This window comes from Rousettus aegyptiacus, unplaced genomic scaffold (assembly GCF_014176215.1).
Source record: "Rousettus aegyptiacus isolate mRouAeg1 unplaced genomic scaffold, mRouAeg1.p scaffold_m13_p_2, whole genome shotgun sequence".
Lineage (NCBI taxonomy): Eukaryota > Metazoa > Chordata > Mammalia > Chiroptera > Pteropodidae > Rousettus > Rousettus aegyptiacus.
In genome coordinates, this window is record NW_023416295.1 from 161,529,503 (window position 1) to 161,543,163 (window position 13,661).

The following is a 13,661-nucleotide window of genomic DNA, read 5'->3' on the forward strand; positions in this document are numbered from 1 at the left end:
CTATTAACTAAAGTCTATAGTTAAGGTTTCTCTCTGTATGTCAAACAGATCTATGGGTTTTGACAAATGCATCGTGTCATGTATCTGCCTTTATGGTTTCACATGGCGTAGTTTCGCTGCCCTAGAAACTTCTCTGCAGTCCACCTACTCACCCCTCCCCCTCAGCCCACCACAACCCACTGGCAACTGCTGATCTTTTTATCATCTCTATAGTTTTGCCTGTTAAAAACATGGTTACATTAAGTTTTCACAGATAGGAAAAATAAATTTTGGTATATAAACTTTCCATTTTCCAAAAGCCAGATAGCTCAGTGACAGTGCAGAATACACATAAACTGCCTCCGTCTTATTACTGCGACATTGGTCGAGGCCCAGAATATGGAATGGGAGATTGCATTTTAATAAACCATCTAACACATATTCTTTTTATTCAAACTACACCCAGAATTTTCATGCTTAATGTTAAAAATTGCAGATGCATGGAAGTGTGACAGACCCTTCTTAAGTTTGATTTAAAAGTTCCAGGATTCTTTGGTTTACTCTTTAATTCACCTATAACCAGAGCCACCGATGAGGCAGTATGCCTTAGTGTGGTTATTTACAACTGGATGTCAATACTGACTAGTTAGTGTTCTTCCCATACTGGTTTTAAAATAGCTGTATTTTGATATTACCCCAACTATATCAAATGTGAGAAGCGTTCTCTAAAGTGCTATAGAAATTTAATAATGTCCCATTAAATTATGTACATTGTCAGCAGGCGGGCAGTGCATCTCTGCATCCCTAAAAAAAAAAAAAGCTCATCTCAGCTGAATCCGTACAAATACCAATCACTCCAAATCATCACCCTGTACACGTTTTGTAGGCAAGTGGCAGCCATAAAAACTATGGTAATGAGGAGAGGAAGATGTAGCAATGGGAAACGTTTCATGAGATTTCACGACTCAAAAAATGCATGCCCAAAGTCCCTGCAACATTTCTCGCTGTTAATCTCTTTTTAGTGTTTTCTTCTTCACCTCTTACAGGCTTCTATCTTCAATCTCCTTTCCTTCCTTGCTAGTTCAAACTGTAACTGACGATGGGTTTTCTTCTCGACTGGCTTCATTTTTGCTGTTCTTCCAGGAGAAAAATCTATTACCTGCCTCGCCGGTACAAGTTCATGAGCAGGTTAGTAGCATGCTCCATCGTGATACTGTTTGTTTGACTGTTACCTTGTGTGCTCCAGCAATGATGGTACCTGCTGGAGAAGATGGGCCTTAGTCACCTGGGGAAACTGGCTGCCACGCACATTCCAAAAGTGGCTCTTTTGGGTTAGCCAGGGAGTGGGGGCGGGGAGCAAAAATGAAAATGTCCCTCTCAAAGTGTTTTCTGTGACTTCCTCACACTTGGTAAGACACAGTTTCATCTGCAGGTGGTGTGTTGGGGCTATTTTTGTTTGTTTAAGCCTATTCTCTTAGATAAATTACCAAACATCCCAGGTGCTAAGAGTATCTTTGGCCTGAATGTTACTTTTTTCCACACAGATTCCACCATCCATTATATGTAACTCGAAATCTTGACAGCAATCCCCTTTTCAAAAAGCTGATGGTTGCTAACCATCCCCCCCACCATGGGTGGGGCTGTGTTAGTAATATTTTGTTAATAAAGTATGTAGATGTATTGCCTCATTCAGGAGCCCTTCCTACCCTCTTTTTTCTTTTTCCACACTCCCACCAAAAAAAAATTCTTACTGTACTCTATCTTTCCCAAACTTTTTTCTCTTTGTTGTTTGTCGAGAAGCTACGGAGAAAGAAGAAGCACCAGCTGTGCTGTGTCCTTGACTTTGATTGTGTTGTGATGATTGGCAGTCTTATTTCTCATTGGTCTATTGTGACCGTTCACCCTGAGCTGAGGTGATGGTTAAACTTGAACGTCACTGCATTTCCCTGAAAATCACATACTTAGTTCAGTTCTGTGGGTTTTAAGATTCAAGTTCACTCTATTTGTGCTATGTATAGTGATAAGTAAAAGAGTAATTGGTCTTTCCTAGTGGTATTACTCAAATGCACATACACTGAACAAAGTATGGCACGAGAACTGGCATGCAAAGGAACTAAGCTGTTATGCTTTCCCGCGATTTCCCTTTGCAGTGCATTCATTAGGCAGTAGCTGTGGCATTTGAATTCATCACGATTTAGATTAGTCCCTTGTCACGTAATGTGTACATACTATAAAAGCCTTATGCAACTCTTTAGCCTATGTCAGTAGTCCTCAGTAGCTCTTAAATTTCAGCCAGCCTCAGAATTACCTGGAGGATTTGTTAAAGATCACTGGGCCCCACAGAGGGTTTGTGGTGGTCTTGGGGAATTTTCATTTCTTGTAGGTTTCCAAAGTGAGGCTAATACTGGCAGTTTGGAACCATGCTTTGAAAACCACTGGTCTTTGTGATAGGTCCATATCTACCTTCACACTAAATTAAGGATGTGCCTGATTATGGATGGAGTGAATTAAAGCTTAAATCACATAACATCTTAAACACAATAAGATGAAGAACAGAGTCTCCCAACTTTCATGTCACAGTGGAAATATCCTGTCTGTCCATACTGTTTCAGTCTGTTAAATGCAGTACATTCCAGATGCCTACAAGAATGAGAAGTGGGGAGAAGGCTTGCTCTTGTTCAGATTTGCCAAACAGCCTTCATTAAATATTAAGCATAAATCTTTAAATCATGGTACTGGATGACTTTGGGCAGATTTCCTCACATATTTTAGCCTAAGTTTTTTGCATTTGTAAAATGAAGATACTAATCACTATTCTCAAGAGTTTGTGTGAGGTTTAGTACCTAATATGTAGATCTTCAATAAATAGTAGCAGTGATTATTATATGTACCATTTATAATAATAACCTCATATCTTTTCACACCTCCTTTCTGCTTCTACACTTGTTATCCGCCTCCTCTAGTCTCTCATTTCTTCTGCCCTCGAGTGACTAGTCCATTAACTCTGTTCTGATTTCACTTGTCATTTTCTCCATTTATATTCCCTGTGCAGGCCTTGTCCACCACCCACACAGTCACTTCTCTTAAAACCCAAGGGCCATTCTAGATGATGTGCTCCCTCATGTAATCAGTCTTTTGAGTTCCACAGGTGCTGCCCCAGGAATACCTGTAGAATCCAAACACTACTCAGCGTTTCTACCCCCATGGCCTTAGCTGAGCTCTCATCACCTCTTGCCTATTTTATAACAATTTATCTTCCTCCTCTCTTCTGACCCTCTTCCAAACTCTCTTCTAGTCATCTTTCTAAGTAGCAAATATGATCATGTCACTTGTTGGCTTCCCTGTGGTGAAAAAATTAAGTTAAAGCCTTCCTCTTAAAATACAGCCCTTTATAAGTTGTCTTCATTCGTCTCTCTCCTACCATCTCTCTTTGCTTTATCCATATTGAACCACTCATGGCTTCCAAAAACATTATGCTTACTCAGGCTTATGTGCTTTGTATTTAGTTGTCCATCTGGAAGATTCCCCTCTTGTTCACCAAGGTAATATCTGTTCAGTCCTCAATACTCAGCCTACATGGTTAGGCCTTTTGACCAGATTAAATGATGCCTTTTCTCTATTCTCCATTGACCCCTTATATCTATGCTGTAGATGTCCAAAAGGCAAGAATAGCTCATCCAACTCTGTTTCCTGCACTTAGCAAATAGTAGGTGGAGTGAGTGAATGAAATAATCTCCATTCATATGTGTGAGGAGTGGAATGGGGAGAAAGGTCACAGAGAAAAGAAGCATAGAAAAACCAGGTCTGCCTAAAGTGTCAGGCTTGAGGCTGAAACATCTGCTCACACTGTGAAGTAGGGGTGGGCAATGCGGGCTTGAAAGAGAATGGTGATAAAAGGGACCGTGTTATCTCAAGGTTGGCTAGGGTATCAAATGTTATCAGGTCCAACCTCTATCACATACTTCAACCTGTGCTGTTTGGTCAGTTAGCCCATGTTTGAATATCTTGAGACAGAATTCCCAAACACATCTGTGGGTACCTCTGACTGTTAGAAAGTTCTTCTGTAATCTCTCTCTTTCGGTTTCACTCTGAAGAACATTTAGATTATAGTTCTACTCTCTAGATAGATGAAAAATAATCTACAGAGCAAAAAGACAAAGTGCATGAGAAACATTGTGAAATGATAGACATAAAGACTTAGTACTTAGCAGGTATTTGGAATTGAGAGTTGAGAAGTGAAATAGATTTCCATAGCTAAGGGATTTGGAAAATGCCGTTGAAAGTAAAAAGAATGGAAACCCAGAAGAGAGATAGGAATGATGACAAAGGTGATGATCTTCATTTAATAATTCTGTGTGATAACTCACAGAAGGTCTTTGAGGCGTTAATGCCCCGAAGGCCTTTGGAGCTGATGGGAAAACAGTCGAAGCCAGAGGTTAAACTAAAGAATAAAATTTTGGGATCAAAGGCATAAATATATGACTTTATCCAATGGAGAAGATGGAATTTCCCAGTGCAGGGTGTAGCAAGTGAAGAGCAGAGAGCCAGTAGCCACTTCTTGGAAAATCTGCATTAAGGAGACAGGAAGAAATGGGAAGAGGATGAAAAGGAGCAATTTAAGAAGTAGGAGGAGAACTAAGGGAGAGCAGTGTCTAAGGTACCAGGAATGAATTCCCACATGAAGGGTCGTTCTTCAGCTACTGATGAGAGATGAGAATTGGGTTTTGGTTGCCACGGTAACCATCATGCTAGCAGTCTTCATGGAGTCGTGGTTCTCAAACTTTAGTGCACGTCACAATCATCAGCACGGTTTCTAATACTCAGGTTGCCGGGTCCATCCCTAGGGTTTCTGAGGTGAGGCTCAATAACTTGCTTCTCTATCAAGATCCCAAGTGATGCTGAGGTTACTGGTCTGGGACTACGTTTTTGGAAATGTCCACAGAGCAGAGGGTAATGGAAACCAGATTAAACCAGCTGGTGGAGAACAACGAGGTCCTGACGAATCCGAGGCAGTCAGCGTTCACTACTATGATACATTTTGTGGTAGAGGAAAGGAGAAAGCATAGGATTTAGAAGAGGAGTCAGGAAAAAATAAGCAGACGAGACTGTGGAACGCATGACCAATAATGTGTCCTCCATATGTATAGAGGGGAGGTTTTGAGTGACTAAGAGCTTGGAAAATCCTTGTTTCTAGAACTTGAAAAACAATTTACCCAACACTAATTTCTGGCTTGAAAAAGTTGATGCTACTTCAGGTGCATAAATCAGAATTTAGGCATTAGGAGGCACTGGAAGACTTGGAGGGTCGTGGGGAGGAGAAGTCTAACTATAGTGGTATGGCGCCGATTCACAATGACCTCGAGCTTCATTGCGTAGAGTTAAGTTTTGGACATCACTGTGATGGTAAAACTGTGTGAAGCTCAATATTTGGTGTAAATTTTCAAGTGCAGTTTGTCAAAAAAAATTGCATATCTAGTTTAACTCTTCCTTTCACCTCAGAACAGGCTGGTTTTGATGATGAAGTGTACCTGTCTCTTCGTAGCCAAGTCTGATGTTACAGATTGAAGGTCACATCTAAAACTTGTGCTGGCTATACACCAGTAATAAAACATTGACTTACTTTATTCTCAAATTCTCGTATCATACTAAATATGCATATTTAATTTAGCTTTTAATTTCATCCGCATAAGTGGTATTTCATTTTATTAATTCATGAAAAGACTTCTGAAACCAACATATCTCCCTGAAGGATAAGAGATGTTTCTGAGTAGGTGGAGAAAAATTATCTTTTCACAAATATCTTATATTATATAAAGTCACCTGACTCCCATAAAGTGTACTCGCATATTTTTTTTAAAAAAAATTTTTTTGTAGTAAATGCTCTTTTCATTCATGTACTTGGTTTATTAAATGTTCCTTTCATTTATTTTGGGGTAGACTTAACAGACATTAGAAGTTATCTATTCAATTAAGAAAGGGAATTTATCTTCTGCCTTTTTTTTTTTTTTTTTTTTTTTTTTTTGCTTTCACCATATAGTACAGTAGCTGTAGAAGGTGTGGCTACAAAGTAACACATCTGATTCCTTGTGGGTGGCTTATAGTTTAAGTCTCATCACCACTCATGGCTTTTCTCTCCACTCCCCCGTACACATCTGGTCTGAAGGTAGCCTTTGCAGCGGATCCTCCCGCATGGTACGGGCAGTGCGGTTGTAATCTCACGTGAGTGTGCAGGCAAGATGACAGAGTGGCTGGTATATTTCCATCCTTGTTTTAAAAAATAATACACGTAAATGTTCCAAAGCCTTTGGACTCTTCTATAGGTATTTAGGCTGTGCCCCAGTTAGTAGCCTTGTGACCTAAAAAGAATCGTATTAACTTCCAACAATGCCTAACTATCTCCAGGAGACTTGGTTTGAAGAAGAGGAAAAAGAAATCCAAGCCTGTTGGTGTCTTAACTGTTACCAGTCCAGGCAGGCTTCATTTACTGCAATGTGGGGCTGTGTGTGGAATCTCCGTAAAGGAAAAAAAAAAACAACCCTCATCTGTGTTCCCTCTAGGCATATTATCCCTGAAAACGTACTCTAACTGTTCAAAATGTGATGCTATTATTATAGTTTTCTGGTCTGGGGAAAAGCAGGTGTCTCTGAAGTAGCCAGTTCTACTTAATTCAGCCTAATTAAATTGTCATTAGTACAAACTCCCTTCTGGATGGTTAGCGGCTCAAGGGAAAGGCTTTGTCTTCTGTTTCTTCAGGGGATACCCACAGCATCGAAGTAGGAGCTCTGCACCCAGTAGGTGGTTTATAAAGGCCTCCCAACAGGGTAGCACGTGGGTCGTGGACTCCTTTGCGCATGGCCTTTGCTTTCATCATACCACTCCTAAGGTTAATAGGCTCGTCTTCCCATTCCAGCTGAGGGAGCCAAGGGTCAAAGAGGTTTCAGCACAACCTCCCCAAGGCACGGTTGCAAGGCATGCCTTGGGGTGGCACGGCATGACAGTGGGGACAAGTCGGTGCCCGTGTGCTCGGGCTGTGCTGCCAGCTCTTTCCAGCTACTCAGAACCTCACCTGCGATGAACCAGCAGGTTTTTTGTTTTTTTTTTTTTTTGATGGAGAAGACCCTTAACTTACCACAACTTTCTATAAAAGTTTTCATCTTTTAGGGCACATATTAACTTGACAACTTAGGGTCGAAAGTGCCCAAGTAGGTGATCCATCTTCTCTTTATTGATTGGCCCGTGTATTCTGTTCAAGGGCTTTTACTCAGTAAGTGGCAGAAATGAAACAGAGTGACAATGTAACCAACCAGAATCAATGCTAAATCATTAAGCCAACATTTTTTTCTTTTCTTTTCCCTATCAGTGGGGACTTCATTAAGTAAGCCTCACTCCTATACTGAAGAGACAAATGGGGTGCTTCCTGGTTGCTTGGTTTCTCGACTTTTACATATCTAAGTGAATTTCACGATTGCCTGTTTAGGGACGTTTATTAGAAGCAAGATGGAAGCACAAACCTCAATATACAAATGAGAATCAATCCCAAGTCTAGAATTTTCATGGAGAGCTCTTTCTATAAAAGTTTATTGTCCAATGTAAATATATATATGCCTTACTGTTAAAACATACAACTGAAACTTACCAGATTTCATTAATCAAAGTCACCATAAAAAAAATTTTATTATCATCAGCCTTTTTTTATCCTAGATACCACCACTTAATTGAACATTTTTTTTTTTTTTACATCTGAGGTATTGTGCAGACACTTGATATTATCTTGTGTAGTACTCACCCCTGCCTTATGCAGTGAGTATATTGATTAGCTCAGAGAGGTTTAGTCACCTGCTCAGTATGGTACTCATTACTGGTGAGCTGTACAGCTAGGCCGTGAACCTGCTTCTGATCGACACCAAAGTCCTTCATTCTCTGTGAAAGGTTATCCATTACGCATTTTGAAAAGGGAAGTTCTTTATTAACTCAAGTGTGTTTAGACCAATACGGCCAGGATTATTATTGCCGCAGTCACCACCAATATGAAGTATGTAAATAGCATCTGATAGATTATCGTTTAGAGATGAGAGTACTAAAGACTCAGTGAGGATAAAAGCTTGTCCCAGGCCACACTGACATACAATGACAATCAAGAACCTAACAAGTCTCATATTTTCTAGCCTGGTGGCTTTTTCACTATATTTCTTCTTCGTATGGTAGAAGGGGGTGCTCAGTGATGTAGCACAGTTGGGATGGGAGTGCACTTGTGGAAGAGCAGCCAGTTGTCATCCAGCCGCAGAGAGACATACCCTTGTTCCCAGAGCCACCTGACTGGCAGGCAGGGGCAGCATGTGGAACTTCAGCCCCAGCATTGGGAGCCTGGCTAGCTGCGGCCACGTCTCCAGGGGAAGATCAGACCAAGGCTGTTTTGAGAGGTGTGTTGATTTCCTATTGCTCTTGTAACACATTCCTGCAAACTTAGCTGCATAAAACAACACAAATTTATTATCTCATCGTTCTGCAAGTCAGAAGTCCAGGGGATAGGGGCTTAACTAGTTTTTCTGCTCAGGGTTCCCCAAGGCTGAAATCAAGGTATTGGTCAGCCTGGGCTCTTTTCTGGAGGCTGTAGGGAGAATCGCTTCCAGGCTCATTCAGGTTGCTGGCACAGTACAACTCTGTGCAGCTGAAGGTCTCTTTCCTTACTGGCTTGTAGACAAAGGTCATTCTCAGCTTCTAGCTGCCTGCACTCCTAGCTTCTGGCCCTCTCTCCATCTTCAAAGCCAGCAGTGGCTAGTTGAGTCTTGCTCACACTTTGAATCTCTCTGGCCTCCTTTTCTGCTTCATCTCTCTTATCTCCAGTCAAAGTTCTTTGATTTTAAAGGGCTCGTAGGATTAAATTGGGTCTACCCGAGTAATTCAGGATGCTGTTCCTATTTTTAAGTCGTTAACCTTACATCTGCAAAGTCCCCTGTGCCATGTCACATGACATATTCACAGGTTTTGAGGATTAGGGTGTACGCATCTTTGGTGGGAGAGACATTCTGCAAGTCGGATGAGAACGCGAACTTCTGACCACATTTGAGTATTTGTTTTCTGTTATCGTAAAGAGCTCACAGCATGGACCAGGGTGTGTGATGGAACCTGGACAATCCATGCTTCATCTTCCTATTTGCTCCAAAGAAGGCCAGTCCACACTCCCCCATTCCTAGTTAGTGTCTCAGGGGTTTTAATTTCAAGCTGTCTTTCAAATATCTTTCTTCCATGACAGTGTTTAAAAGCCCAGTTCTTCTACTTTCTGTCACTTTTACATTAACCTCCATGGTCCTTAAGAAGTAATTAATAACACTTCTATCTGCCTGATAATTTCTCTGAAGCATTTCATGCATACCATCTTTTATAATCCACATAGCAGCCTTGCAAGGTCAGGATGATGATGATGATGATGATGATGGATGCTGCTGCTGCTGCTGCTGATGATTTATGATCCCATTTTAAAAACATTGAAAAATAAGACTCCGAAAGGTGATTGATTTATGGAAGGTCACACAGCAGATGAGCAACAGAGCCAGGATTTAGATACCCCCGTTACAAAGCCCAGCTTCCTTCTACCATGCCAAGCACCCTCCCTTCCGTTTTCACTTCTTTTCGCCTCTATTTATTTTTCGATTAAGTAATCATTTTTCACTACCTTGTTCTTCAATCTCTGCACCATTTCCACCTTTCATTTAATTGCAGTCTGTAGGCTGGTTGCTGCAAGCTGCCACTTCGTTCCTATAGAGTATTTATGCCTGATTTTTCACAGCTTTATTTGTGTTTATCCACACTGAGCACTGTACCCACCTGGATTTAATTCATAGTCATTGCATGCAGAGCCCAGATTTTGTAAGCATGTGAGTTTTGCAAATTGTAATCCGATGATTGCTGCAGACTGGAGATGTGTGGGAGGTAAAAATGCTGTTATGAAAAGCCTCTGAGCCAATGTCCTCTTTCTTACTTTTTATTGAGATAAAAGTTTTATATACCGTATTAATTTCAGGTATATACTATTATAATTTGGTACTTGTATATACTACAACACGATCAGCACCATAGGTCGCCATGCAAGTGTCCTCATTCTTGAATGAGTTTTAAGGCAATCGGACAACATAAAGCCAAGAGCCGTGGGGAAAGCCATCAGATTAGACTAGGAAGTCTAAGTTATGAGTCCATTTAAGGACTAAATCATTGAACTTGGGCAAGTGTTAGATGCTGGTGAAGCATAATTAACTTTGAATCGAAAAAGACAAAACAAAAGAATGTTAAAAGGCAAGCTGGTTTCTCAAATTCTTATTAAAACAAAAAAAAGAATAATAATAATACCCAGTGCTTACTGTATATCAAACACTGTTCTAAAGACTTTATATACATATTGATCAGTTAATCATCATAGCCTTAGGAATTGAGTATCACTATCATGCCCATTTTACAGATAAAGAAATGTTTGAGGCACGGCAAAGTTAAATAACTTACTTGCCAGTGGTCACACTGCTAATATTTACAGAGTCAGGATTTGAATCAAGGTTCTCTAGCCCCATGTTCTCAGTCACTGTCATACCACCTCTCGCAAGCTTATCATCTCAGTGTATTTTAAGTATCTTTAAAGAGCCCAAGTGGGAGGGGATGCCCAGAAGGATGAAAGATGGAGGAGATGGGAACTTTTTCTCCTCCTTGGGGCTTTGGGCCCTTCCCACCTATGATTTTCAGGCTACAAGACCCTGGGTAGAATCTTTACTCCTATGTGTGCCTATGTGGTGGGGATGGGTCCTCTTTCAGAGGAAGGGTCTAGAGAAGCTGTGAGGTTCTTTCCAGTGTGAACTTTCAGGGGTTCTGAAAAATGTATGGCCACCAGAAAGCAGAGTTGGATCATGGTGAGGCTGAAACAATGTTCAGCATAAAAGAGATAGTAAAAGATTTCACCATCTTTTAAATAAATAAATAATTAATTAATTTGAGTTGGTTGGTAATATAACTAATACCTTCAGCTGGGAGTTTCCCTGAAAAGGATAAATTGCCATGTAAATATTTTTTTTAATTGAAAAAAAAAATAAGACATGCCCAGATTCCATGTGTTTTCAGTTAATAGACTTAGAAGGCATTTAAATTTTCTTTTCCTGAAGAATCCATCCTTTCTGTAGCCCTTAAGTGAAGATTTTCGTTGTCACCTAACTTTGATGGAGTGATACCTAAAATCCAGAGTCCAAAATCTACATTCTAGTTCTGGCTTTATTCACTGGCTGGATAATTTTGGCTAAATAATCATGGGTATGGCACCTGTCACTCTACCTCACAGAGATGCTATTCGGTATGTGCTCTTGGGGAAAAAAAAAAATTTCCCACGATATAGATACCTGAAGTAGCATAATCATTTTAAACTCCACTGTGGTTTTTGCTCCTGCCAGTAGTTTGCTGTGAGTGATTGAGAATCTGGTCACTCTGAAGCCAGATCTCTTCATCAGTAAAAGTCGTAGGGGATGAGAGGTAGCCAGGGAAAAACTGGCTTTTAGGATACTTCTGTTCTCCTTGACTTGACATCATTGTGTGCCCAGCCGGAGTGACACACATGTGTCATGATGCCCCAGCATCATGAGAACCATAGGGTTGCACTAAATAGAGAGAAGCGAAAGATAAGGAGCCTGCCGTCTGCTGAGAGGCTGCTCAGGGAAGGTGTGAGAGGCAGGAGGCAAATGCTGACGTCGGGCTCTCTGCAGTCAGCCCACTGGGACATGCTGTCAGCTCCTTGCTCAAAGCTAAATACAGCTAGAGCTCTTTCCTAACCAAGAGATGATGGAGACATTTTCCAAGCACAAAATGAGTTTCTAAAAAATCCACAGAATGTAAAAAATTAAGTTCTCTGCCACTTTGCTTAAGAGACTGACAACTTCCTGTCTAGACCCTTCCAGCCTTGTTGGGATTCCTTGGTCATTTATTGGCATAACTCATGGCTGCTGTCTCATAGACAATGACGTTGGAGCAGCTGGGTGAACTCAAAAGAACGCCGAAGTTGTGGCTCTCTTCTTTCTGTCTGTAAAATGGGGGACGGGGCAGGGGGTAGGAGGTGAGGAATCATGAGTGCAGTAAGAGTGCCCAGAGTGTGTGGTGACGTAATCGTGGCTTCGTGGAGACTTTCTGCCTGTTCCGGGGCAATGCTGACATACTGTACCCTTTGGTCTTGCCTTTTATGTACCACAGGATCGATAAACAAATAAGCAGGTTTCGGAGATGGTTACCTAAGAAGCCAATGAGGCTGGACAAGGAGACACTGCCAGACCTGGAGGAGAATGACTGCTACACTGCCCCTTTCAGCCAGCAAAGGATCCATCAGTGAGTGTTGCTTTCTGAAAGCCCTTGTCCTACCGAGGATGTGCAGTTGTGGGAGAGCCTTCTTCCTGCATGCCTTTGATTCCTTGGCACATGGAAAGAACGGCATAAATGGCCTTATCCTCAGAGTCCTGTGAGTGTTCATATTCCTTTGAGTCAGGGTAAACAAATGGCCGTAACAAACAATCCCCACATCTCAGTGGCTTAACATGGTAGAACACATGTTCATATGTGCATTGGGTGAATGGCCTTCTCTGTGGTGATTCAGAGACAGAGGCTCCTTCTGCCTGGTGTCTCTGCCAGCTTGCAGTACTCAGAAGCCCCCTGCAGGCTCTTCTGTACCTAGCTAGCAGACAGAGAAGCTGGTCCACATCTTTTTCTGTTGAAAAGGGTTGTTGGCTTGTTTACATATTAGTTCACTTCTCAGTTCCCTTTTCTTGGAGCAACTTACCAAGTTGCTCCAAGAAAAGCCACATCACGTAGCAGCTGGCTTCCTGGGCTGATCTGTCATACAGTCTCCGAAAAGGAAATTGGGAGTGTGTGTGTGTCAGGTCAGGGGGCAGGGGAATTTGGCTAAATAATGGAGCCTTTGAGGACTTGCAGAAGTGACGAAGAATTGACTCTGAAGCTTCTGCGATGACAAGAAATCATGACCAGATGGCAGGGTCGGTGGTAGGAGAGAAAAGCATGCCAAAGATGGTTAAAAAAAAAAAAAAAAAAAAAAGGCAAAAACAGCTTCTTAAAGTGGGGATAAATCAGGTTGGCCCAGCCTCGCTCTCTGCCAGACTTCAGGAATTCCAGGTTATCCCTGTTCCAGCCGTAGGGACAGTCTCAGTGAAAATGACTTACCTGAGGAGTGGAAAGGAGTGATAGATTAAAAAAAAAAAAAATAGATTGCAAACTTTGAGAAAAAAATAAACCAAATGGCACTTGTCAAATTGTAGGGAGTGCAAGTTGGGGGCATGTCTTAGCAACAGAAAATCAGTTAAAGTCTGCGGATTTCTAGAGAGCGAAGGAGAGAAGAACAACCAAAAATAGATGTTCTGCATCAAAATGTATAATGTGTGATGCAAGGGAAGCAACTCAGTACGCTTCTGAAATAGCCAAACCCAGGATCTCTCCGCGGGTCAGAATAATGACAGCCTAACCACGTTATGTAAACATTTATAGGAGTCGTTGAGGAAGACATGAGACTCCCACCCTGACCTTGAAATCCTAGTTAAATCTTCCGCAGGAAATAAGAGCTCAGAGGGACTTCCTGCTAACTCAGAGATCAGGACTTATGGGCGTTTTCTTAAGAGGAAAAGACAGATGAAAGCTGACATGTTCTTGCTGTTACT

The 13,661-nt window shown here is 41.4% G+C and overlaps 1 protein-coding gene across 11 annotated transcripts in view; it reads left to right on the top strand.

Annotated features, from left to right (window-relative positions):
• ANO4 (anoctamin 4) overlaps nt 1-13,661 on the top strand; it is a 322,241-nt gene that overhangs the window by 204,641 nt on the left and 103,939 nt on the right. For 6 of the 11 annotated variants that reach the window (XM_036237351.1, XM_036237354.1, XM_036237349.1 and 3 more), the window contains 2 exons: nt 1,123-1,167; nt 12,193-12,324. In XM_036237351.1, coding sequence (XP_036093244.1) covers nt 1,123-1,167; nt 12,193-12,324 — 177 coding nt within the window. Of the gene's footprint in view, nt 1-1,025; nt 1,168-7,810; nt 12,004-12,192; nt 12,325-13,661 lie in introns of those variants that run through there. The other 5 variants (XM_016127021.2, XM_016127020.2, XM_016127022.2 and 2 more) reach the window with 5 other exon arrangements.